Genomic DNA, 22,575 nt, shown 5'->3' on the forward strand with positions numbered 1-22,575 from the left:
ACAAGAGAGATGCATTTTGAAGTCTAGATGGCTGAAAAAGTCCTTTGGTCTAAACTTTTTTTCTGACTATCATAAAGCTGAACATACATTTGTACACTTGAGATATGTTTTTGCTTTCACTTTTATTTCAATTGATGATAACATCCTACTCTCTGCCTCGGTGTGAGGGACCAAATAAAATGGTCTCATCAGATATTTCATTTCCTCATCTGATGGATAAAAAAATTCTTATGGCCGAGATGTATCTCACACTGACAGATAAATCTGATTTTGTCTGAGGAATATCCTGCCTGTTACACTCACAAATCCCTCTCAGCAGGTCACACCCAGCCTTGCACACTGCTGTACACCTAAATCCAACAGATTTTCTCAATAAAGCTCAGGTTCTCCATCCTGTGGCAGCATAGTGCACCGTGTGTACTTGTCTAACATAGCTACACACATACACTTCTGTTCATTCTCCGACATAAAATGTTTTTCAGTTATCCTCAAATAATAGAAGCAAAGGCAAGACACAAAGAGATCATACAAGATATGAACCAGTTAAAAAAAAAGTTTAGTTTAAAAAAAAAAAAAAAAAAAAAGGTAATTTTGAACTATTTGGCTTCATTAACTATTTACAATGAGCAATAACAATCTACAGCTACATAAAAACTGATGTAATGCAGACATGCTTTTAACATTTGCTGCAAATATAAGGGAAAAAAAAAAGAAAGAAAACAAAAACTATGTTTTATCAGATTCATTGTCTTCACTTCATCAATTAAAATATCTAGAAAATATTAAACAGAGTTAGAGCAAAAAATCTACAAAAAAAAAAAGGACTTAGCTGCCATTAGCATTCAGCTGATATTTTACAGGACATATAGATGGATTAAGCATTGCTGTTATTACTGTATCATCTACCATCTACAAAGTTCAAGATATTTCTCACACATACCAAGAAAACAAGAACAGTAGAAAATAAAATAAAGTACAACCATTGGGTCAGTGGTATGGATGAACAGAGACTGTTACAAAATGAGGAGATAGAGGTTACATTCAGAGGCATTACAAAACAGTGGTGGTTTCATTAATTCTAAAAAACATATCTGACATTTCAAACACGCAGACAATTTCCTTTAAAACTGTTTAAAACAGAACATAATCTTGCGAGAAAGTGATTTATGAAGGGGAAAAAACTGCCAAGTCTCTCTCTCTCTCTCACACACACACACACACACACACACACACACACACACACACACACACACACACACACAAAGAAAGAAAGAAAGAAAGAAAGAAAGAAAGAAAGAAAGAAAGAAAGAAAGAAAGAAAGGAAGAGGTGTATAAATAGTGTCAAATATTTGTAGGTTGGATATTACTTTTGAAGTGTGTCTTTATGTTAAAGTTCAATGTGTTTTGAAAAAAAGTGGAGTGTTAATCTTTAGTATCTCTAGACATGTGTATATATATATTTCTACAAATAAATCAGAAGTGCAAGACTCTGTGTGTGTGTGTGTGTGTGTGTGTGTATATATGTGTGTATATCAATTTACTGAACGTGACAGTTTTCTGCTTGTTGTGTTTGTTCTTTTAAAAGTTGTTTCTCTTTTTGCTCTGGTGTTTTCCGTAAGCTCATTGATCGACACATAGTTTTCTCCTCGCCACTCGGGGAGAGACACTTCCTGTTGGAGCTGTCCGCAGAGGGACTCTGAAGGGGTGTGGGCCCAAAAAGCTGTGGAGCAGGAGCAAGATAAGAGAAGACATGATGACGAGAGACAATGAGTGACACAGAGGAACAACATAGTAGAAAGCAGGACATTTGTGAACGACAGAAATAAAGTTCATTTGGCAGCAGCACTTCAGTGTAAGTGGACACATTATAAACACACACACATACAGCGGGGGTTCAGTCTAACAGGTGACTCTGAGGCATTCTTTCCTCTTGAACTCTCTGACCTGAAACCTCTACAGCGTTTAAATCCAGCACTGTTTCACTTCAGTTGACCTGACGCAATAAGAAGCTGACCTTGACTGACTTAAAGGTGTGAGTGTTCTGGATATCCTGTGTACATATTAGGGGCCTGGTTACCTAAACTACCACATACACACTGACCTAGAAAGTTGGCTGAACAGAGTTGAAGAGTTCAGTGTCCAACATCTGTAAAAGCTTCCTTCCTTCACCCAACAGGTGGCCTCAAAGATGCCATGTCCATTTTCTTTTTTAAACAGTACAAATGTATCACTGCCCTTACGGTGATATTTCAAGGCAGTGTATTTCAGCGGAGATGAGATGGTCAGCAAACACATGAAAAATTAATTTTCCATTTGCATTGGTTCTCAAATGAACACCATTACATTTTGCTGTAAAATTGAGAAATATCAGCATACATTCTAATTTTGGAACTAGCAGTTCTGGTTACCTCTGATAGTGGTTGTAACACAAAAACTTGACCAGTCAAGCTGACTGAAAATGTGGGACGAACAAGAAGACACAGACTGAGACACACTACAATTACAGAGATGCTAGGAGCTCATAATTACATCTATTCATCTCTTTTCTCCTTTCTGCCCTATGCGTGGAGTCAGACCACATTAAAACAATACTGCTTTATACTGTGTGATGAGTGTATTGTGAGGTGATTCGCTGTTTTGGAGAGATGACTCTATGTTGACATCAGAGTGTACCTAATAAAGAGGCCATTGAGTGTATGTTCATTTTATGCAGCCAGCTGTTGAGGATAAGCAGCAAAAATGGAGTACTGTACTGTGTGTGTGTGTGTGTGTGTGTGTGTATGAGAAAGAGGGAGATGGTTGTAGTTACTCACCTTGCCGTCAGGTGCAGATGTGGGAACAGTTACCCTGGCAGCCAGCCGAGGACTGCAGCGCCTCACTGTGGTTCTCCTCATGATAAATGGACTCACTTCCCCCAAAGGAATATCAGCAAAGCCTGCGGGATTACAAATGATGACTTAATTTTTTCATGACAGAGAATGAAAGTCATGAGTGAAAATTTAGTTTTATTTTTTTTAATTTATGTGGCAGAGCAGAGCATGGTACTTATGCTCATTCATGCATTTCCTTGTAAGAATGAACAAACTTTCTCCAGCTGAGTTATAAGCTAACCATGCCTTATCCCACTAACATGAGAGGTCTGACTGCTAGAACTAGGACTAGTATACAGACATATATACGGTCATATATACGGCCGGTGTATACTAGACACTAGTATACACCGGCACACTAAACAAAGTACAGATGTATCTTTTTGTGGTAGAGCCATAATAGATTACCATCCAACACAAACCTTTCTGCACCACCTCAGGAAGTCCCTCTGGCCTGAACTCCTCATCTTCCTGTTCAGTTCTTGGTTTGGGTGTAGTTGCTGAGTTGGCTTTGATCTTTTTTGTCAGGTTGTGCAGGGCCTCCTGGGCGCAGTCTTTATCACTGATGTCACGGTGACCCCGTTTCCCTGAAGATGACCCTTGAGGAGATCTCTGGGGTGTTGAAGGAGCCATGTTCTCAGTGTTGTCATGGATCTTTTCTTCCTGATGTTTGGAGGAGGACTTCCTTCCTGAGTGCCGCCAGCGAGTAATAACACTGCTGCTAGAGTGTATGTTAGCTTCATTAGTAAGTTGGTTGGTGGTAATCTGTTCCAGCCGTGTTGTCAGTGCACTGTTGGTCTCCTCCAGTTTGTGGACTTGCACCATCAGGCTGCAGTATTTATCCATGCTCTCATCAGCTTCTGTGCTCTTCTCCTCCAGAAGTTTGTTGACGTCGTCCAGTTCACTCTTCAACTCCTCCAGCTCCTTATCCCTCTCCTCTAATTCCCTCTTTTTTCCATCAAGGGCAGCATTAAGTTCTTCCACCTCCTTGGTTTTTTCCTGTGACTCCATCTTCAGCTGGTTTACCTCTGTCTGCACCTCCCCACTGCTCTTTCCATCTCCTGAAACAAAAATATGGTTAACAAAAGTATTCAACTGCACTTTACGGAGATAGTTTACCATTAAAGATGAAGACTATCAAATGTATTAATCATGTATGTACCCGAGCTGTTTAACATCACTGTCTTCTCCTGCTCCAGCTGTTTGCAGGTTTTCATCCAAAGATTCATCTTGCTTAAAGCAGAGTCTCTCTCTTTGGACAGACGAGCAGCACGAGATGTTAGCTCTGAGGCCTAGAGGGGATGGACAGAGAGTGAAGTGGTGAGACTGCAGCGTGTGGAATCATAATAAAACAAAAGATTTTCATCTTACATGTATCGTTACTGTATCATTTTGAACAGTGTCTGTATGGAAGTACATGATTCTGGCAAAGAAACTGATGGATTTAAGCTTCTTCTTTTTTTTTTTTAGATTAAAGGTCATAGAAACAAGTAGAAGAAAACTGATGATTCTTCTTTATGTAAAATGACGATTATTTCAGAGTTTAGATTATTATTCTTTTAGATGTGGATGTGTGTACCTGCTCATTGAACTGTACGACAGACAATTTGTGTGTTTCCAGCTCTTTCTCCATAGAGGCAACAGCAGACTGAAGGCTCTCATGTTCTTCTGTGAGTTTCTCTCTCTCTTCTTCTGCGCTTTGCTTCTCTTTTTCCAGTGCAAACAGAGCTGAGCAAAGGTTCTCTTTCTCTTCTTCAATCAAAGAAAGGGAAGACTGCAATTCCTGTTTTTCAACCTCTAACTTTTGTTTCTCCTCCTCTATTATTTCCTTGTCTTGTTTGAGTAAAGAAAGAGTTTCATGTATGTCATGTTTCTCCTGTTCTATAAAAGAAAGTCTAGATTGAAGCTTCTCTCTCTCATTAGCCACCATCTCCTTCTCTTGCTCTAGTCTTTCTTTCTCTTCTTCTACAGATGCAAGAGTGCAGCGCAGGTCATCTCTCTCTTCTTCCACTGATAATAAAGTAGATTGCAGTTTCTTTTTTTCCTCTACCAATCGTCCATTTTCTTCTTCTATCTGTTCTTTCTCTGCCATAAGAGAAGAGATGGATTTTACTGACGCTTCTCTCTGATCTGCTTGCTCCTCCCTCTCTTTTTCCAAAACGTCTCTCTCTTTATCCTTAGCTGTTATGAGTGTTTTAAGCTCCTTAATTTCTTCTTCCAAAGCCTCAATACAGGTCCTCAGGTTGTTTCTCTCTTTGTCCCACTCGTTTCCCTGAGAGCGGAGCCTCTCTCCTTCTGTCTGCCACTCCTCCAGAGAACTCTGCAGACACTGTTTCTCTTTCTTCAACTCTACCAGCAGAGACTGCACCCTATCTTTCTCCCCTTCTGCTTCTGCACTCTTTTGTTCAAGTGAGATCTCCTTCTGCCGAGAGGCCTCCAGCTGCGCCTGGAGGTCATCTACATGTCTAATTTGTCTCTCTGCTTCCTCTCTCATCCCTTTCTCCAGCTCTTCCACCCTGTATTTTTGTCTCTCCTCTTCCTCTCTTCTATCTACCTCTGCCTTCTCCAATCCTCGCTCCAGCTCCTCCTTAGCAGCCTTCAGTTCCTCTCTCTCTCTGTTTTTTGTTTCCAACTCTCTCTCCATGTGTTCTTTCTCAGATCTCAGGTTTTCCAGCATGGCAGACAGCTCTGATAATTTCTTGGCGAGCTTCCGCTTCTCCTCTTCCACCTTAAGTTGGTGAGGGTTCAAGACAGATAGCAGCAAGGTTTGCGAAAGGAGAAAAAGCAAGAGTGGAGGAGAAAATCGGGATGGAAAGGGAAGTGAGAGCATGAGAGAATGAAAGAAAAAAAGGAAAAACCTGATAAATATACTGTATTTCTAGGTTCTAGACATTATTAGAACATATTAAAAACATGATAGACATGGGACAGGTTGTCAAATAGCTAAACACAGATCAATATAAAAGTACCTTTCTCCTTTCCTCCTCCAGCTCAGCTTTGACTGTCTCAGCCTGTGTGAAAGGATATAACATTGGCATTTAATATAATGTTGACAGATTTCTAACCGGTTATTTGATTGAACCCCTCCAAATGTGAGTTTTATCTTGGCAAAAATAAGTTGCAACAGTGAAAGAAAAGGCTATCTTAATGTAAGAAACATGTAATGTTTGTTTTTGACAGAATACCTCCAGAACAGCTTCCTCTAGACTTCGTTCTACATCTTCCTTCTCTCGCTCCAGGGCATCAATGCGATCTTGCAGTGAGTCTGACTTTCTCTGGGCAGCTGCAGAGATACAAAGTCACATTTAGGCCAACACATGACAAAACTCAAGAGGTCATGTCATTTTCACAGACATGAGGAGTCACCTTTGAGCAGCTCTCCCATCTTTCTTTTCTTTCTCTCGTCTGACTCAATGCGGACCTGAAGCTTTTCAATACCAGTCTTCATCTGCTGGACCTCATCTTGGGTGGAGCTCAGACGAGAGGCAATCTCTCCTTTTTCCAGTAGAGAGGACTCTAGAGACTGTGAAAGACGACTCACTTCTCCCTCTAAAGCCTTGGGGAAGAAAATGGGAGGAAAACAAGGTGGAGAAGAAAAATGTTTGGATCTCCTTGATGCACTGCAAGAAGACTGAAGAGTAAGTGAATCATCTGAGGGACTCCAGCACTCTATTAATTTACTAAAACATGTGAAACACTGAGTGCTATCTGGAAAAAAAACCTGAGATAATATACAACATACAATGAAATGCTTTGTATCAAACTTCCCCCTCACCTGTATCTTGCTGACCATAGACTCAGTGTTTTGATTAGCGGACGTGTGGTCTTCTTTGATCTGGTTAAGATGGCCAATAAGCTCCTCTCTTTCTCCACTCTGTTGAGAGATTGCCTGCTCCTGTGCCTTAATCTGCTCCAACAGCTTTAGTGAAAGAAAAGGAGTGAACGTTTAGTTAGAGGGGGAAAACCCCCCCACAAAATGAAACATCAAGTATCAGTAAACAGAGGACATATTGGACACATGATTTACAACTAATAGTCTAGATATGCTATACCCAGACATGAGAATGCATCGATATGTTTTGAGCTGTTATCATGTCTTTAGCCAACAGAATCAACAAGGCATTTCTGTCCTTATTCATGTTGCTACACTCTGAACTGAAAATCAAATGCAAAAGGAAAAGGACTCATCATTGTAAGTTACATCTAAATAAAAGCCTACTTTGGTCGGTAATGTGGCATGTAACCAGGTCCCAGACTCAACTCAAACCCCCCTCTCTTGATTTTTCCATGTACAGTATGTACCTGTTGTCTCTCTGTCTTCAGTTTGTCCATGTTGCTTTGCAGGGCTTCATACTCCTTCCTCCCTGCTCTGATGTCATCTTCCAGGATGGAAATTAAGTTTCTGGTGTCACAGTTCGTCTTCTCCAGACTGTGAACTTTCTCTCTCCATTGCCCCAAAGACTGGTTCAGCTCATCTCGCTCTTCAGTGCAGAACACAAGCTCAGATCTCATCTGGCTTGTCTGAGGAAATAATACAATTTGGAAAAGTTATTTCGAGCTGTTGAATAAGTAACATTAAATAAACAGACGATGTTCAATAATGTCTTGCTGTGTTGTCAGTTTTTGCAGCTTCAAAAATTAAAAGCTTGAGTCTAAATATTACTTGAATCAATAATTTCCCAATACATGTGCATTAATTTACACCTTACATATACATTACTTTGATGTTCAGCTCTGCTCACCTCTGTCATGAGCGTTTCTATCTGCTGTTCCATGCCCGAACAAGTCCTCCTCTGGGTCTCCATCTCACCCTTCAGTCTGGTCCTCTCCTCCTGCAGGGTCTCCAGCTCAGACTCCATGCTCAGGATGTGCTGCTCCAGGTTAGCTTTTTCAGAGCGAACCCTCTTCAACTCACTCTCCTGTTGAAGGAACTTTTCATCCCATCCACCTACAGAACAGAACAAAAAAAAAAAAAAAAAAAAAAAAAAAAAAAACCCCACACAAAAAACAAACAAACACCCGTCTTATCAATAACATAGAACAAACTGTATTCCTTTATAAATCATGCTGTGCCATCAAATTTAAGGTGGTCTTAAAAGTATGAACACTATGGTTGCACTTTAATTGTAGGCATTCACAACCACACTTACTGAGCATTTAGCACCTTGTTTCAGACTGAGGTTTAAAATCATTAAAACGTGAAATGGTCAAATTACTTCCTCATATGCAGATATTTAGGAATACATTTACCTTTGGCCATCTCCAGTCCCTCCAGCATCTCTATAACATCAGAAAGCTGGCATTTAGCTGTTTGTAGCTGTAGAGTTAAAGTCTCCCTCTCCTCCGACAGCTGCGCCAACTACACATGAGCGCACAGCATTAGTATCACTCATACTTAATTAATAAATGCTATTGTTAAACTGCCACGCATAGGATATTTGGCATTGTGCAATTTCTTCCCCCTACCCGGTCAGCAAGGTCTTTCTTCTCCTCCAGAGCAACGTTTAGTTGATGTGTGGCACCATGTGCCTCCTCCTCTGCTGCATTAACTTTTTTCCCCAAGTTTTGAACTTGGACTTCCAGTTCAGAGGTCAGCTCCTTTCTCAGTGCCAGTTCAGAGCTCAGTAGGTCAAACTCTGAGCGCAGGGTCTGGAGTTCATTTTCTTGCTCTGTGATCATTTCCTTGTAGTGGGTGAGGTCATCTTGTCCCTTGGATGAGTCTGTTGCTGATAGACAAATTTAATTTATCTTGGTTAATCAAAAACCATACTTGCAAGTTTAAAAAAAAAAGTCAGTCTAAATCAGAATACATTCCAATGAGTTGTTTGACATTGGCCTTGGCGGAGGTCTACGCTCTCCAAATGCCATTCTAGTTGCAACTGCAGTTATAAGCATCATTTAATTCCTCACCACAGGATTGTAATTTTTTGGTCTCACTCAAGGAGGACATGGATCGAGACATTTCACAGACTTCAGGTTCATTTTCAAGAACACCTCTGGAACTTCTGCTGTCTCCAAGAACCTGCAAGAAAGAAGCCAAAATAAAAGGTCAGTAAAAACTAACACCTTAGATCAGTTAAAATTAAAAATTTACCATTTTTGAGAAAAAAATGCTCACATGGATGCTGAACTTTCCTTTCAAGAGAAATATCAGTTGTTAACAATAAATCAATAAGGCCAGTATCCCCAACCCTTTGTTAAACTAATGGTCACATTATGAATGAAGACAAACACATTGTTGTAATATTTGTTTTCTACCTGATCTAAGGGTTGCTCTTGGTGCTGTAGTTGCTTCTCCTCATTACTCCTCGTTTCCTCTACATCAGCCACACATGCCTGCATCTCCTCCTCCAACTGTTCCTGGGTCATATCTTGCTCGATGATGTTGTCCTGGAAGACCAACCCTGTCTCACTACCAGGGTTGAAGGAGATAAGATTTACTTATCACATAATAAAACACATATAATATATAATAATATCAGCATATAGTTGTGTATCTGTGCTTCACAAAACTCATTGTACCGGAAAGTCTCGTCAGACTGGTGGGAAAGTTCACCCAATTCAGACACCATAGGGCTCAGCAGTTCCTTTACTGGATGCGACTCAGTATTTGTACTTGAATATGTTGGCTCCACATCAATTTGTCCAGCTGCTTCTGCTGGTGAAACTGTTAAAGAGATAATGCAATATAAAGTTACGTGTACAAATTAAAGTAGCAGAGGTGTTTCATTAAAAACTTTAGTTTTGGTTTACACTCACCACGAACCACTGTCTCCTCAGACTCCATGGGGCTGATTTTTTCTCCTGGCTTCTGTGTTCCTTGCGATTCTGAGAGCTGCTGTATGAGGTTGTGCTGCTGGCCCAGCTGCTCCAGCAGTGAGTCGTACTGCTGCTTGAACACAGTCAGCTCCTTCTGTAAGCCCGCCAGCTTCTGATGCAGTTCGGCCTGCTCAGCCTCAAAATGGTGGCTCCTGCAATAAAACATATCATTCCAGCTAATTTTAATAGTACAAAAACTTCGAGGCCAAAACTATAATACAGATATCTAACATTTATTTGTAGAAGTAAATACAACCTTTAAAGCAGATAAAGATGTACTGTACCTCTCTCTGTTCTCCTCCTCAGTCCTCTTGTCCATCATCTCAAGCTGCTCCTTCAGCTCCTGGTGCTCCTGCTCCAAGGCCTGGAGCGAGTGCTGGATGCACCCGTTCTCTTCTTTAAGTGAAGCCACCTCATTTTCATGCCTCTCAATGTTTTCTTCTAATTGCAGTTTCTCTTCAGTTACTTGATTCACACTAGACTGTAGTTTGATGTTCTCCTTAGTCAGCTGATTATAGTTCATTTCCAACTGATGCTTTTCCTTAACTACTTGATTCAAGTTAGTAACTACTTGATTCAAGTTAGTAACCACATCATTTTTCTCAGAGGTTAGTTCACTAAGTTTAGCCTCAAGTTGGATTTTCTCCTCATATATCTGGTTGAGGGTAACTTCTAGCTGGGTTTTCTGCTCAGTGACTTGACTAAGGGTTGATTCAGCTTCAAGTTTCATAGGAGTCATTTGATCACTCTTTGTCTCTGTTTGCTGCTTTTCTTCAGTTAACTGCTTAATGTTGATCTGTAGTTGTTTGTTCTCCTCAGATAGCTCGTCTAAACTGGCTTCCAGCTGTTTCTTCTCTGTATTTACTTGAATGATTTCATTTTCTACTTGCTCTTTGTCATCTGTTAACTGTTTCAAAGTAGTCTCAAGGTTGTTTTTCTCCTGGAGAAACTGGTTGAGATTATTGTCTTTGTCTTCAGTTATCTGCCTGAGAGTTGTCTTTAACCTGATGTTTTCTTCTTTGATCTGACTAAGTTTATACTCTAATGTGGCAACACTCCCCTGCAGCTGGTTTTGGTTGACAGCGTCCTCTTCCAGACGAGTTATTTCACAGCTCTTCTCAAATAACTCCTCCTTAGCTGTGACATACTGCGTCTCCAGCACAGAGTTCTGGGATTGGACCTCCTCTAAGCGGGATTCCAAGACAGAGACCTGAAAAGGTTACAGAATTTATATTTAATCCCATTACAGATATTTTCTGGTAAAGATGTGACCAATTAGGTATTGCCTGAATTTAGAGTTAAAATAGAGTTATTAAAATGGCAGTGATGAAAAAAAATATTAAATTAAGACTTTATGGAAATGTGTTAAAATGTTGAGCTCCAAAAAAAAAAAAAAAAGAAAGAAAAGAAAAAAAAGAAAAAAAGAAAATTACTCTCCACAATAAGTCTTTTGACAGACGTGTGTAAGACAGTTTACTCTACCTGGGCCTTGCTGTCCTCCAGCCTGGCCTCCATGTCAGACATTTGGGTCTGGTTCTGAGCGAGCTGGGTCTCCAGTGACTCTATAGTTCCCTTCAGCTCCTCCACCTGACTCTCAAAAGAGTTCATGGCTGTCTCGTTGTCCTCAAGGTCCATTTGCAGCATCTCCAGCTGCACCTTCATGTGAATAATAAAATTGAAGAATGACTCAACATATTTAAAAAAAAAAAAAAAATCCTCAATAAGCAAATACAATATAGTATGGTTTAGTTTCTATATTAGAAGATTGTAAATATGTAAGGCCCAAGACATAACTAAGAATAAATTACTGACAAACCTTAATTTTGTTCATGGCGACCATCTTCTCCTTCAGGAGAGCTGAGGTTTTGGTGTGTTCTGTCTCTGCCTCATTCAGCTTCTCCTTCAGACTCTTTATCGTGTTGTCTCTTTCTTCCAAGCCGTGTGAAGCAGCAGACAGAGTCGTCTTCATGGTCTTGATCTGCTCTCGACGAGAACTCCATTCTGCTTTAGCAGCAGTTACTGATTGCTTAGTGGCTTCAAGCTGCTCTTTAAGGCTCTTCTTTTGGTTGAGGAAATTTTCAGTCTCTAAAGCGTGACTCTCTGACTCTTTCATCATCTTCTCTGTGAGCTCTTTTACCTCTTTCTCCAAAGTAGACACCAGGTTACCTTTCTCGGTCAGGATTTTCTCCAGGTTGGACTTGATTTCAATAGTAGAGGAGTGTCTCTTCTCAAGAGCTTCTAGAGACTTTTTCAGGTCAGCATGGGATTGGTTGACCACATCCAGTTCATTCTTCAAGACTGGAAGCTTCTCTGCTGCATCTTTGTTTGTAGCTACTATTTCTTCTAAGGAAGATATCTGCTCCAGAAGATGGTTTATCTTCTCAGTCTGAACATGCTGGAGGATCTTAATAAGAAACAGAACAAGAATGGAATTTATATTTATGTTTGTATTTGAACAACAATAGTTGTGTACGCAAGAGCCTTGAATTGTGTTAAACAGAATAATGGCAACAGATTTACACAGTGATTAAGTACAGATAAAGACTGTATTCATGCATTGGAAAATAAGTGCAGCAAACAAAAGGATAAATAAAACACTGCAACATTATATAATAAAAAAAAAATCTAACAGTATTTTACCTCTGCTTCTTTCTTCATCTCTTGCACTACATTTTCCAGCTCAGCCTTTTGTTTCTCCACAGACAAAATCTGAGCTTCAGCCTCTCTGAGCTGCTTCTCCTTCTCTTCTGTCTGGGCCTGTTGATCCTTCAGTTCCTCTTCTAACAATTTAAGCTCCTCTGATTTTTTCTCATACATCGTTTTATGTTCTTCTTGATTGTCTGACAGTATCTTAATTTGCTTCTGCAACTCGGCTCCCAGTTGCTCCTGGACCTTGAGGAACTGCTCCACGGAACTGACCTGAAACATGAACGAATAGTACAACTTAGGCTTCTATTGGTTAAGACAAAAGTAAGGAATAAAACCCAATACTCAGTCATTACACTCTTTTTGTTCAAGTACCAGACAGTTCTTTTGATCATAATATTTTCATTGGTCATAAGATTATTTTGTACCTAATAAATGCCGAACAAAGCTGGTTCAACTCCAGCTTTCCAACAAAAGGAAATGACAGAATGCATAAACAAAAAACTAACTTGAATAAAGAAAAAGAATAAATAAGTTACATTCTGTTAAAAAGGTTTCTGTTGCAGTTTGGTAAAACAGACCTGGTTTTTGGTGAGCAGCAGCTCTTGCTGAGCCTCCTCCAACAACAGCTTGATCTGCTCTGTCTCTTCAACCTTTGCTGAAACACTCTCCTCACACTGCTTCAGCAAGGCTGCCTTCTCCTCTACCAACCTGGCAGAGAAGAGACATGAAAGAAAGAAAAACATGCCAGTTAAAAGAAAGCTATGTTTATTTTTGCTTTATGTACATTTATTTTATTTATTGTAGCCCCAGTAAAACAATGGGGACGCAGTGTCTATATCATGCTGCACTAAGGAATCCTTGAGTACTTTATTGTGGCTGTATCCACTGACTTCTTAAAACCCTGTAAACTCATGCTGCAGTGAAGCAGAGCTCTCAGACACAGCCTCAACTAAAACTAGGCTTATAGTTTGTAAAGGTAGGATTTATTGTAGGGCAGTTGTATTGGAAAAAGAGTTAATAAAAATAAATTATGAACTAAGCAACAAATAAAACTCCCACCTGGCATTTTCCTCCTCCTGCTGTGCAGTGGACTGTGCAAGGCTCTCTCTCAGCTGGCTGATCTCAGCCTGGCCCAGCTCAACCAGCTGGTCTTTGGAGCGGACCAGGTCGCAGGCTGCCTGGTGCTCGTCCTGCAGCTCTGTGTTTGTCCTCTCAGCTCGCTCTGCTCGCGTTATTTCCTTTTGCAACTGCAATTCCAGATCTTTGACCTGTTCAGGTTAAAAATCAATCCATCAATCAAGGCCAATAAGGATTTTGTTTTTCAATAAGTGCTCGTTAGGAAAAAGTTTATTTAGTGACTATTGATTACACTACATCCAAATTTAAAAATGTTATTGCGTAACCAATAGACCAAGATCAAATAAAAATACAGAGCAAGATTATTTAGTAGCTATTTCCATTATAAAACACGGAGGTGGGATGCCATGTTTTACAATTGCTAATTATACAATATTTTAATATTAAAAAACCAATACAATAAATCACCTTAGCTTCAAGCTGTGCCACTTGCACACCAACATTCTCCAAGTCTTTGGTGTGCTTCTGTCCAGCCTCGGTGAGTTGAGACTGGAGCTCCTTGTACTGGTGCTCTCTCTCCTCCAACTCTGTGCTCTTGTTGAGGAGTTCTCCCTTCAAGGAATCGATATGAGTAGACAGACTGGCCTTATCCCCCTCTAAACTCATGATCTGCTTCTACAATAATCACAGGACATGTATTCAGGGTGATAATCTACTTAAAGACTGCATTTGATGTTGCTTGAATTTTGGAGTTGATTATATTTCTTATTCCAGTTCTCGATGGCATTATATCAACATATTGTCACAAAAGTTATAATGAAGATAACAGAGGGGTGGAAAAATAAATTTAAAAAGCTCACACTACCGAGAATGAACTAGGCAACAGTGACTAATTACCTTCACAATAAATGGCCTTTCACAGAGGTTTCTTTATGAAAAAAATTATCATAATTTTTGTAATGTTGTGATACTAGTGTCTTTCAAACTTTATTGAAATAAATTATTTTTGAAATCAAGTGCGCACAAAATTTAACCAGTTTTGGGGCATGCAACATAACAAAAAGGTTCTTTCACTATGTGTAATATGAAAGAACAAGTGGTCAGTATGCAGGCCTTTTGTATGGTAAACATACATACAAACACACGGAAACCACAGCAACTTACCTCAAGTTCGCCATTAGCCTCATTCAGCGAGCTGAGACTGTTCTCCAAGTTGCTCATTTTGTCTGTGAGCTCCTTTTGCACAGCTTCGGTTTCATTAATCAAGGTCTCCTTCTCTTTCTTCCACTCCAGCAGAGCTTGATGTTCTTGTTTCAGCTCCTTACACTCATTCTGACTCACAGTGAGATTGGATTTCAGCTCTTGGCTTTCCTTCTCTAGGACTGTCAACCTGTTTGTCAGCCTCTCTGTCTCCTGTTTCTGCTTCTGCAGTTCATTCTGAGATCTACAGTGTGATAAAAAAATATATATTTACAACGATTGAAATGCAAGGTAAATATCATAAATGAATAATTCTTTTCACTCTTTTACAACTTTCTTCTTTTGTACAGTAAAACTATGTTTACCTGTCATTTTTGGTTTCTGCATCAGAAAGCGTCCTCCTTAAGTTTTCCAGCTCTCGGACTGAAGCCTGAGTCTCCTGCTCAAGTTTTGACTTTAGTCTCTTTAGCTCTTCCACCTGTCCCTCTGATTTTGCTATAAAAAGACAAACAAGTTAAAAACGGAGATAACTTCAGATAATTCTCTAAAATAACTGCTACTCTCTGCCATTGCAATTCCGACTATAAATTTACCTCTGAGGTCATCTAGTTGTCCCTGGGTGCGTTTGAGGCTCTGGTCTGCACTCTTCTTCTCTTCCTGCAGCTGAGACAGATGCCTGCTGCTTTGGTCCAACTGGACAGTCACACTGTTCTTCTCTTTCTGCAGCTCCTAGATGGAGGAAGAAATATGGAAAGAAGTGAGAGCAAAAAGATGATGACAGAGACGATTGAAGACATGAAGACAAAGAGACAAAAAAAGGATGGCAAGAAAAGTAAAGAAAAAAAATGAGGAAAAACTATTAATCGTAGTGTTGAGATAAATAAATACTGAAACCTTTAGATTTTGGTAATTTGGTTAAAACATAATGATATCTAGTGTTATTTTTGACATTTTTTTTTTTTTTTTAAACTTTGGCACAAAGGGTTGTTCAGACAGTAACCCAAGACTGAAATGAAAGCTATATTGGCAGACTTGCTAGTGACATGTCAATTTACCATTACATTAAGTGGATATTCTGCTAAAATCAACCCACCTCCATTTTCTTGCGGAGGTCCTGCTCTTTTGTCTGGCTGGACTGGAGGGTCTGCTCTGACCTCAGTAGTTTCTGTTTGTGCTCCTCCACCTCCTTCTCCATCTGACTTTTCTGGAAGCACATCTAAAAGGAAGCAAGGGGAGAGACAATTCAAGCAGCAGAATAAGAAGTACATACAAGAGCAGAACAAAGTCTGAGAGGTGAGACACATGTCACCTACAAATGCCTTAATCTTGCATCAAATTTGTTTGTTTGTAGATAAAATTCTATTTCAACATTGTCAGCAGCTGGTATATTGTGCATGCAAACTGAAATAGTAAGTACTGTGTAAGTCAGGCTCTTAACAGTAAAATGCTTTTCAAAAGTGAAATAGGAACACACATGGTGTTAAGAATTACCCTACTCCAGCTAAACTGATTTACAAAACTGGTGTTTGATGTGACACGATGGTCTATTACACTGTTGTTCTCACAATGATCATTTTGATCAAACATGTACTGGAATTTCTTTTTCAAAAATGTCTTTCCCCCATTTTCTTTCATTGCTGGGTAGCCAATAATATTAGCTATTTAACACGATGACAAAGCAATACATACGAATAGGCACATAAGTATTTGGACAGTGACAGAATTTTTGTAATTTTCTAAACCACTACAATGGATTTAAAACGAAGCCATCAAGATGTGACTGAAGTCTAGAATTTCAGCTTTAATTCAGGGGTTTTAACAAAAACATCTCAAGAATTAAAGCAGTCTAGAAGAGTCCCTCATTTTCAGAGGCTCAAAAGTAGTTGGACAAACTAACACAATTATAAATGTAAGGATTATTTTTAATACTTCGACGAAAATCCTTTGCAGTCAATGACTACCCAAAGTCTGGAACCCATAGACACCAAATGCTTAATTTCCTCCCTTGAGATACTTTGCCAGGCTTTTACTGCAGCTGCCTTCAGTTGCTGCTTATTTGTGGGTCTTTCTGCCCTCAGTTTTGTCTTCAGGTTCAGTGAAAACCATGCTCAATTGGGCTGAGGTCAGGTGACTGACTTGGCCGTTGAAGAATATTTCAGTTCTTTCCTTTGAGAATCTCCTGGTTTGTTTTCGCAGGATGTTTTGGGTCGTTATCCATCTGTACTGTGAAGCACCATCCAATCAGTTTTGCTCCATTTGGCTGAATGTGAGCAGATAGTTTAGCCCTATACACTTCAGAATTCATCCTGCTACTTCTATCAGAAGTCACCTCATCAATAAACACCAGTGACCCAGTTCCATTGACAGCCATTAATGCCCATGCCTTAACACTGCCTCCACCCTTCTGACGGATGATGTGGGACACTTTGGATCATGAACCGTTCCTTTTCTTCTTCATACTCTTCTCTTCCCATCATTCTGGTACAAGTTAGTCTTGGTACCAGAGGGGCAAAGTGTAGAGGGGCAAAGTTACGAAAACTGTGTCACTGTCCAAATACTTATGGACCTAACTGTAGAAATGTATCCGCTGGCCTCACAAACTGAGGGTTCAGTGACTAGTCATCCAAACTGATGGCTGTGTCAAGTAAGAAGGAATTTGAGTAGACGAAGAAAGAGCAGAAAAGTGCAAAGTAGAAAAGAGACACTACAAACTTACCTTCTCCATGTCAGCCTGCAGTACGTTGTAGTCTTTTTTGGACTGTTGGACCTCTTGTGTTAGCTTGGTTCTGGTCTGGTTCAGCTGCTGATCTAAAGCCTTGTGGGAAGTCTGCAGCTGGGCTAGCTCCTATACAGAATATAACAAGTACAAAACCTTTGATTAAAATACAAAAGTGCATTTTTATTTACCATGTCTGATGTAACCAAAAAACATTAAAGGCCTAATGATGGTATCACTCTGCATTGTTGCACCTTCTGACTGTCTCTCTCTTGGTCCTTGAGTTTCTGCTCCAGGGCTCGTCTGCAGCTTTCTGCGTTGTGCCTCTGACAGCCCATTTCCTCCGAGACTTGTTTCAGCTTCTGCTCAACTGAGGAACACTGAGAACAATCCGCAGCAATATTTTTGTCATCTTTGCCAGTTTTTTTTTTTTTTTTTTTTTTTTTAACACGTTTCCATCATTTTTTACACATCTTTTCTACTGTAAGCTACGTAACCAAGCAGACATGATACAAGAACATCTATCCCACAAAATGAAGTTCCTATGTACCACTCACGGATGCCTACCTTGGCCTCAGCCTGCTGATGTCTGTCTGTGGCTTGACTCAGCTCGTGGCTAGTCCTGGCCAGGTCTCTGTCCCGTTCAGTCAGGTCTTTGCAGGCTTGGTTCAGTTGGGTTTGTAGTTCGTGCAGCTTGGAGGCCTGGCTACGAATTTCCTTCTCCTGATTGGAAAGATTCCTCTCCAGCTCTGACACACGGCCACGCAGCTCTGATGAAGAAACAGTAGCAATTAAATCCCTGTTGCTGTATATGATCATGACTGTCAAACTCAAAGGGAGCGAATAGCAAGATAAAAAGCTACCTTATATTTCACGGCAGAGATACCAAAGAGCAAGCAAGACAACTTCTGAAATATAACATAAACAGTCCACCTTGGTTGAGGGTCTTCAGCTGCTCCATCTGTTGGAAGGATCCACTGGGACTCTGCACTGCTCTGGAGGAGCTCATTCTCTGGCTGGGTTTCATAGGTGTCTCCTCGTGGGTGTCCCACAGGGATGTCCCTCGCCTCTTCAGAGGCGTTTCCATCGCATCCTGAGACTGGCGGCTGTGGGCCTGATCTTGCTGTTGCCATGGGAATATGGAAGATCCAGCTTGGCGGGCAGCAATGTCCTTGTGGCTTACACTGACTGATGACTGATTCAACAGCTAGAAGAGAACAGGCAAGTTAACACCACCAACTACAAAAAAACAAATACATAATAAATGTAAGTAATGTACTCACTTTGGCCTGCAAGACTTTCAGTTCAGTCTCCAGCCTTTTTCTTTCTTCTACCTCCTGGCTGTATTTCTCCTGAAGATCGTCCAGTCTATTATCTATGGAACACACACAGTTCACATGTCAGGGTAAACTGAAAACCTCCTCCAGAGTCACAAAGTCTCAAATAGATTACAAGCAGCAATATCACTATCATCTACATTAATACCTTCAACTTTTGTATGTTTACAGACGTACAAAAATTAATACAGCAGCCTGACGGGAAAGCATGTAGCTGGAAACCAAACTACTGAGGTGAAGAAAAAAATGTTAATAACTTGAATTTTTAAAATATATACAGCATGAATTTACAGATGCAACTGATAAAAACAAATTGAAATACCCTGCTGTCTGTAGGCTGGGACAGGAGCCGGGGTAGAGAAACTTTTCTGTGGAGTAGTGTAAGGTTGAAGCTCAGAGGAGGAAGATGACAAGGAGGAAGAGCCAACAGGCTGAGAACGATCCAATTCATTTTTGTACCTGGGCAGATTAAAAAAATGACAGCATCACCAGCCATTCAAGAGTCAGGATTTTTAATCTTTCCATTAAGTCAAACAGTTTATATACAGTCATATAGAGCACTTGACAAAACACCAAGTCAGGAGTTACATTTAAAAGTCCAACCACTCTACTTTCATTTTAAAACTCCATATCAACAGACCCATAAGCTTACTCACTTCTTGAGCTCCTGCTCCAGTCGTTCTATGGTCTTCCTGCAGGAGTTAAGCTGACCCTCCAGGTACCTCACCTAGATTCAGGAACATGATTAGGAGCACAGAAAGTTATACATTTATGTTAATTCGAGATATGTATATCCTCGGCCTAATTTTCCTTCTGTCGCCATCACAGCAGTTGACTTCTCTTGGCGATTAGTTTGTCTAATCAACAACTATATAGTGTGCATGACACTGAGCTGCTCTCTAGTTACTGTATAACAGTTATAACAGAGCATACATACAAAATACTGTTTACTTTCTGCACAATTGATTTAAAAAATACAATGTTTGTGGGTCGTCAAATAAGACCATGAGTTGTTAATGATCAGTGAAATGATAACTTTGTCCTTTAGTACTGAATGAATTTCAAACTAGACAGCAACAAACTGCAGAGGATATTGCTTTCTCTTTTACATCCTTAACTGACCTGCTGCTCTTTGACTCCAAGGTCATGGATGACCTTCTGACGGGCTTTCTCCAGAGAGTCACATGACTCTACTAAACACTGGTTCTCTCTTTTTAAAGCAGAAGTTTCTGTACGTTCACTGTCCACCTGGAGAGAGAGAGAGAGAGAGATGCATAATTAACAGAAGCACATTTGGGAAGAATTTCCACTTCTGTGGGGCCACTACATCAGTAATTTCCCGAGGGGGAATCAATAAAGTTTATTTATCTACACTTATTCAGTTTGTTTCAAGTTTCAGTCATCCTTTCCTCTCAAGCACTGACCTTTTGCTTCTGCTTTTGCAGGGCAGCCTCTAAGGAGTCCAGCTGAAACTGTTTCTGGGTCCTTTCCTTCTTCAGTTTATCCAGCTGGACTTCCATCTCCTGGATCTTCTGCAGGGCTTTCCCTGGAAGTCCATCCTTCCACTCCTCCACCGCCCAGCTCATGGTTTATAACCTGACTAAATAGACATCGATTTATTTTATGGGGAAAAACAGTACTAATGTGAAAACTGAATGAACAACCGACTAATGACACTATATCAACAATAAGTAGTTAACTGCTAAGTTTTGTATCTTTAGTCATGTGATGAAAACAAATATTTTTGTCCTAAGCACAACACAACAGTGAGAGTTGATATAATAATTGTTATAAATAATAGTTGATCGTATTAAAAATAACTGATGGTAACCCCCTCTATTCCTTTAACTATGCCACGTAAAATTATATGCTGCTAAACATAAGTTGGCGTTTGCTAAATAAGCGAGTTGATGTAAGAAAAGGACAACACTACTTGGCCTGACGTTAATGCATTACATTGTATTTGTAAAGAGACGATAACATTACAACAGTATCGTTAATGCAAACGTTGAGATTATGTAATTATCTGATTATAACATAGCTTTATCTTTTACCAGCGTGGGGGCATTGTGCAGTTAGCAAATATCAGCTACGCTAGCGTTGATCGTGACAAATGAAACGTTAACTAACGTTAATGTTACAACGTTAGTTCCAATGTTATTTAGTGAACTAACGCGTCTGAGACATTAATGATGTTCAATGATGAATCTGAAGTGGACCGAAAACGTTAAGTTGCGTTGCGTTGCGTTACCAACATGTAGGGTTAACCGTTTCTGCCCGACTTAACATTAACCGAGATGTGTTAAACGTGGTTTTAGCAAATATGACAACAAGGAACGTTAGCCAACGTCAATATTGGTTTGAATCAAAAAGAGATAACAGAATGTGTTGTAAAATGACATGTGATAACTTTAAGTTAAGGCTAGAATGATTGAAGGCAGTTGCACTTACTTTCGGCGCGACGCTCCTTTATCACACACAAACTGACGGTGCTCGTTGAAAAATTCAAACTCCTGGGATGAAACCGCTACCCACTCAGCTGCATGCCCATTGGCTAGTTCATGTGACAACGGTCAAAAGACGCAGATGATTGGTTCACGTCTGTCTCAGCAGTGCCACCACGTGGTGTGACTTTGTAAACATTGATCACAAACAGAAAATGGGAATGTCGTCCACGGACAGCAAGGCTTGGGGGCTCTTCTCGTTCTAGCCTAGACATCTCTTTCCTAAACTGCTGAATGTCATCAGTTGAACAAACTGATCGTGTTCATGAGCCACATGTAAATCTGTATTTCACGAAGAATCGAAACGTATTTAAGATCCTCAGCTTGAAGACATTCAAAGTCCACCCTCCAGTCAAAAATGTGTTATGCATAGTGTCATTTCATTTGGATGTATGAGCGTCATTGTACAAAGCGATGTGTGTGTTTTAGAGTTTGACACTAAAAAGGCTGTTTTCACATTCATCTGCTGTGCTCCCCTTAAATCTCGTTTAAACACGCTGATACAGCAGCACATTTTATAACCTAATTTTAAAGACCTAATTTCACTTTTTGTGAAAAAAACACGTATCAGACACATTGTTATTCAGAGTGTTTTTAATATGTCTCAAAGCATGTCTGCAGGGATCTTTAAGATTAGTACTGCTTTCTGCTGACTGAGTAAAATGGTAATTTGCGTAATTACCTGAATAGAAATGGGTTCTTTTAACAGCTCTATGGAGTTAAACTGTCTTATAGATACTTCATAACTGGATCAACTGGCCATTGATGTGTAGGTGGTAAATATGTCTACTGAATCAATTTACTATAGTGCTCATGCTCACCTCTGCAACTGCTGCTTCCAGGTTCAGACCTAACGGGGTCCAGGCCTGTTCTCACAGCAGCATTGGCCTGTGTTTCAACCTACTCAGTAGCAGTGAAGCTGCGGGGGAAAAAAAAAACAAACACCATGGGAGCTCGTCTATTGCTGACATGACCAGGAAATAGAGATTTGAGATGGAGCGCAGAAAGACTGCTGATAAGAAACTGGAGGCGCAGCAAAATTCATGCTGATTATTTCTGCTGAACAAACAAGCATCTATAGCAAAGCAAGTGCCATACTGTCATTTATTGAGTTCCACTGACATGGTACAGGAAGAAACAAGAGGCTCAGACTTTAGTTATGCATTCCATTAGAATAACATTCATGCCTGATAAAGTAAGAGTTCATTACATAGATGGCAGAAAACCCGTGGGTGGCATTTCAGTTAGTCTTCATCATGTTTTCTATATGGAGCAGGAGTATGTATTTTAATGATTTAATCTTTGTGGCACGGGTTTTATCTTTTATGACATCACAGAAAAAATAAAAATAAAAAATGTACATTTTTTTTAGTGTCTGACCAGAAATTTAATGCTTGAATCTC

General features: G+C 40.0%; 1 protein-coding gene across 1 annotated transcript; it reads right to left on the reverse strand.

The window, feature by feature from the left end:
* Nucleotides 1–1,324: 1,324 nt before the first annotated feature.
* cenpf (centromere protein F) lies at nt 1,325–21,186 on the reverse strand. The gene is made up of 38 exons (XM_040145291.1): nt 21,120–21,186; nt 20,093–20,268; nt 19,791–19,916; nt 19,325–19,395; nt 18,991–19,127; nt 18,615–18,706; nt 18,265–18,538; nt 17,899–18,101; nt 17,586–17,711; nt 17,332–17,460; nt 15,709–15,831; nt 15,209–15,344; nt 14,981–15,110; nt 14,580–14,859; nt 13,884–14,090; nt 13,398–13,606; nt 12,917–13,046; nt 12,330–12,608; nt 11,506–12,093; nt 11,172–11,345; nt 9,974–10,899; nt 9,630–9,841; nt 9,393–9,537; nt 9,129–9,282; nt 8,781–8,892; nt 8,337–8,596; nt 8,121–8,229; nt 7,613–7,818; nt 7,173–7,391; nt 6,646–6,789; nt 6,237–6,426; nt 6,056–6,153; nt 5,840–5,881; nt 4,450–5,598; nt 4,033–4,162; nt 3,293–3,931; nt 2,814–2,935; nt 1,325–1,720 (listed from the first exon to the last, which is right to left on the reverse strand). The coding sequence occupies exons 2-38, from the start codon at nt 20,252–20,254 to the stop codon at nt 1,538–1,540; spliced, it is 8,616 nt and encodes a 2,871-aa protein (XP_040001225.1). The 5' UTR covers nt 20,255–20,268; nt 21,120–21,186; the 3' UTR covers nt 1,325–1,537.
* Nucleotides 21,187–22,575: the final 1,389 nt, after the last annotated feature.

This window comes from Xiphias gladius, chromosome 1 (assembly GCF_016859285.1).
Source record: "Xiphias gladius isolate SHS-SW01 ecotype Sanya breed wild chromosome 1, ASM1685928v1, whole genome shotgun sequence".
NCBI classification, from domain to species: Eukaryota; Metazoa; Chordata; class Actinopteri; order Istiophoriformes; family Xiphiidae; genus Xiphias; species Xiphias gladius.

Excerpts from the sequence above, each read along its gene's own strand:
- cenpf (XM_040145291.1), bottom strand. The coding sequence starts at position 20,254 with ATGAGCTGGGCGGTGGAGGAGTGGAAGGATGGACTTCCAGGGAAAGCC. Across the intron at positions 14,860-14,980 it reads GCAGAAACCAAAAATGACAG|ATCTCAGAATGAACTGCAGA; the intron begins GTAAACATAGTT and ends ATCACACTGTAG. Across the intron at positions 12,094-12,329 it reads AGATGAAGAAAGAAGCAGAG|ATCCTCCAGCATGTTCAGAC; the intron begins GTAAAATACTGT and ends TTTCTTATTAAG.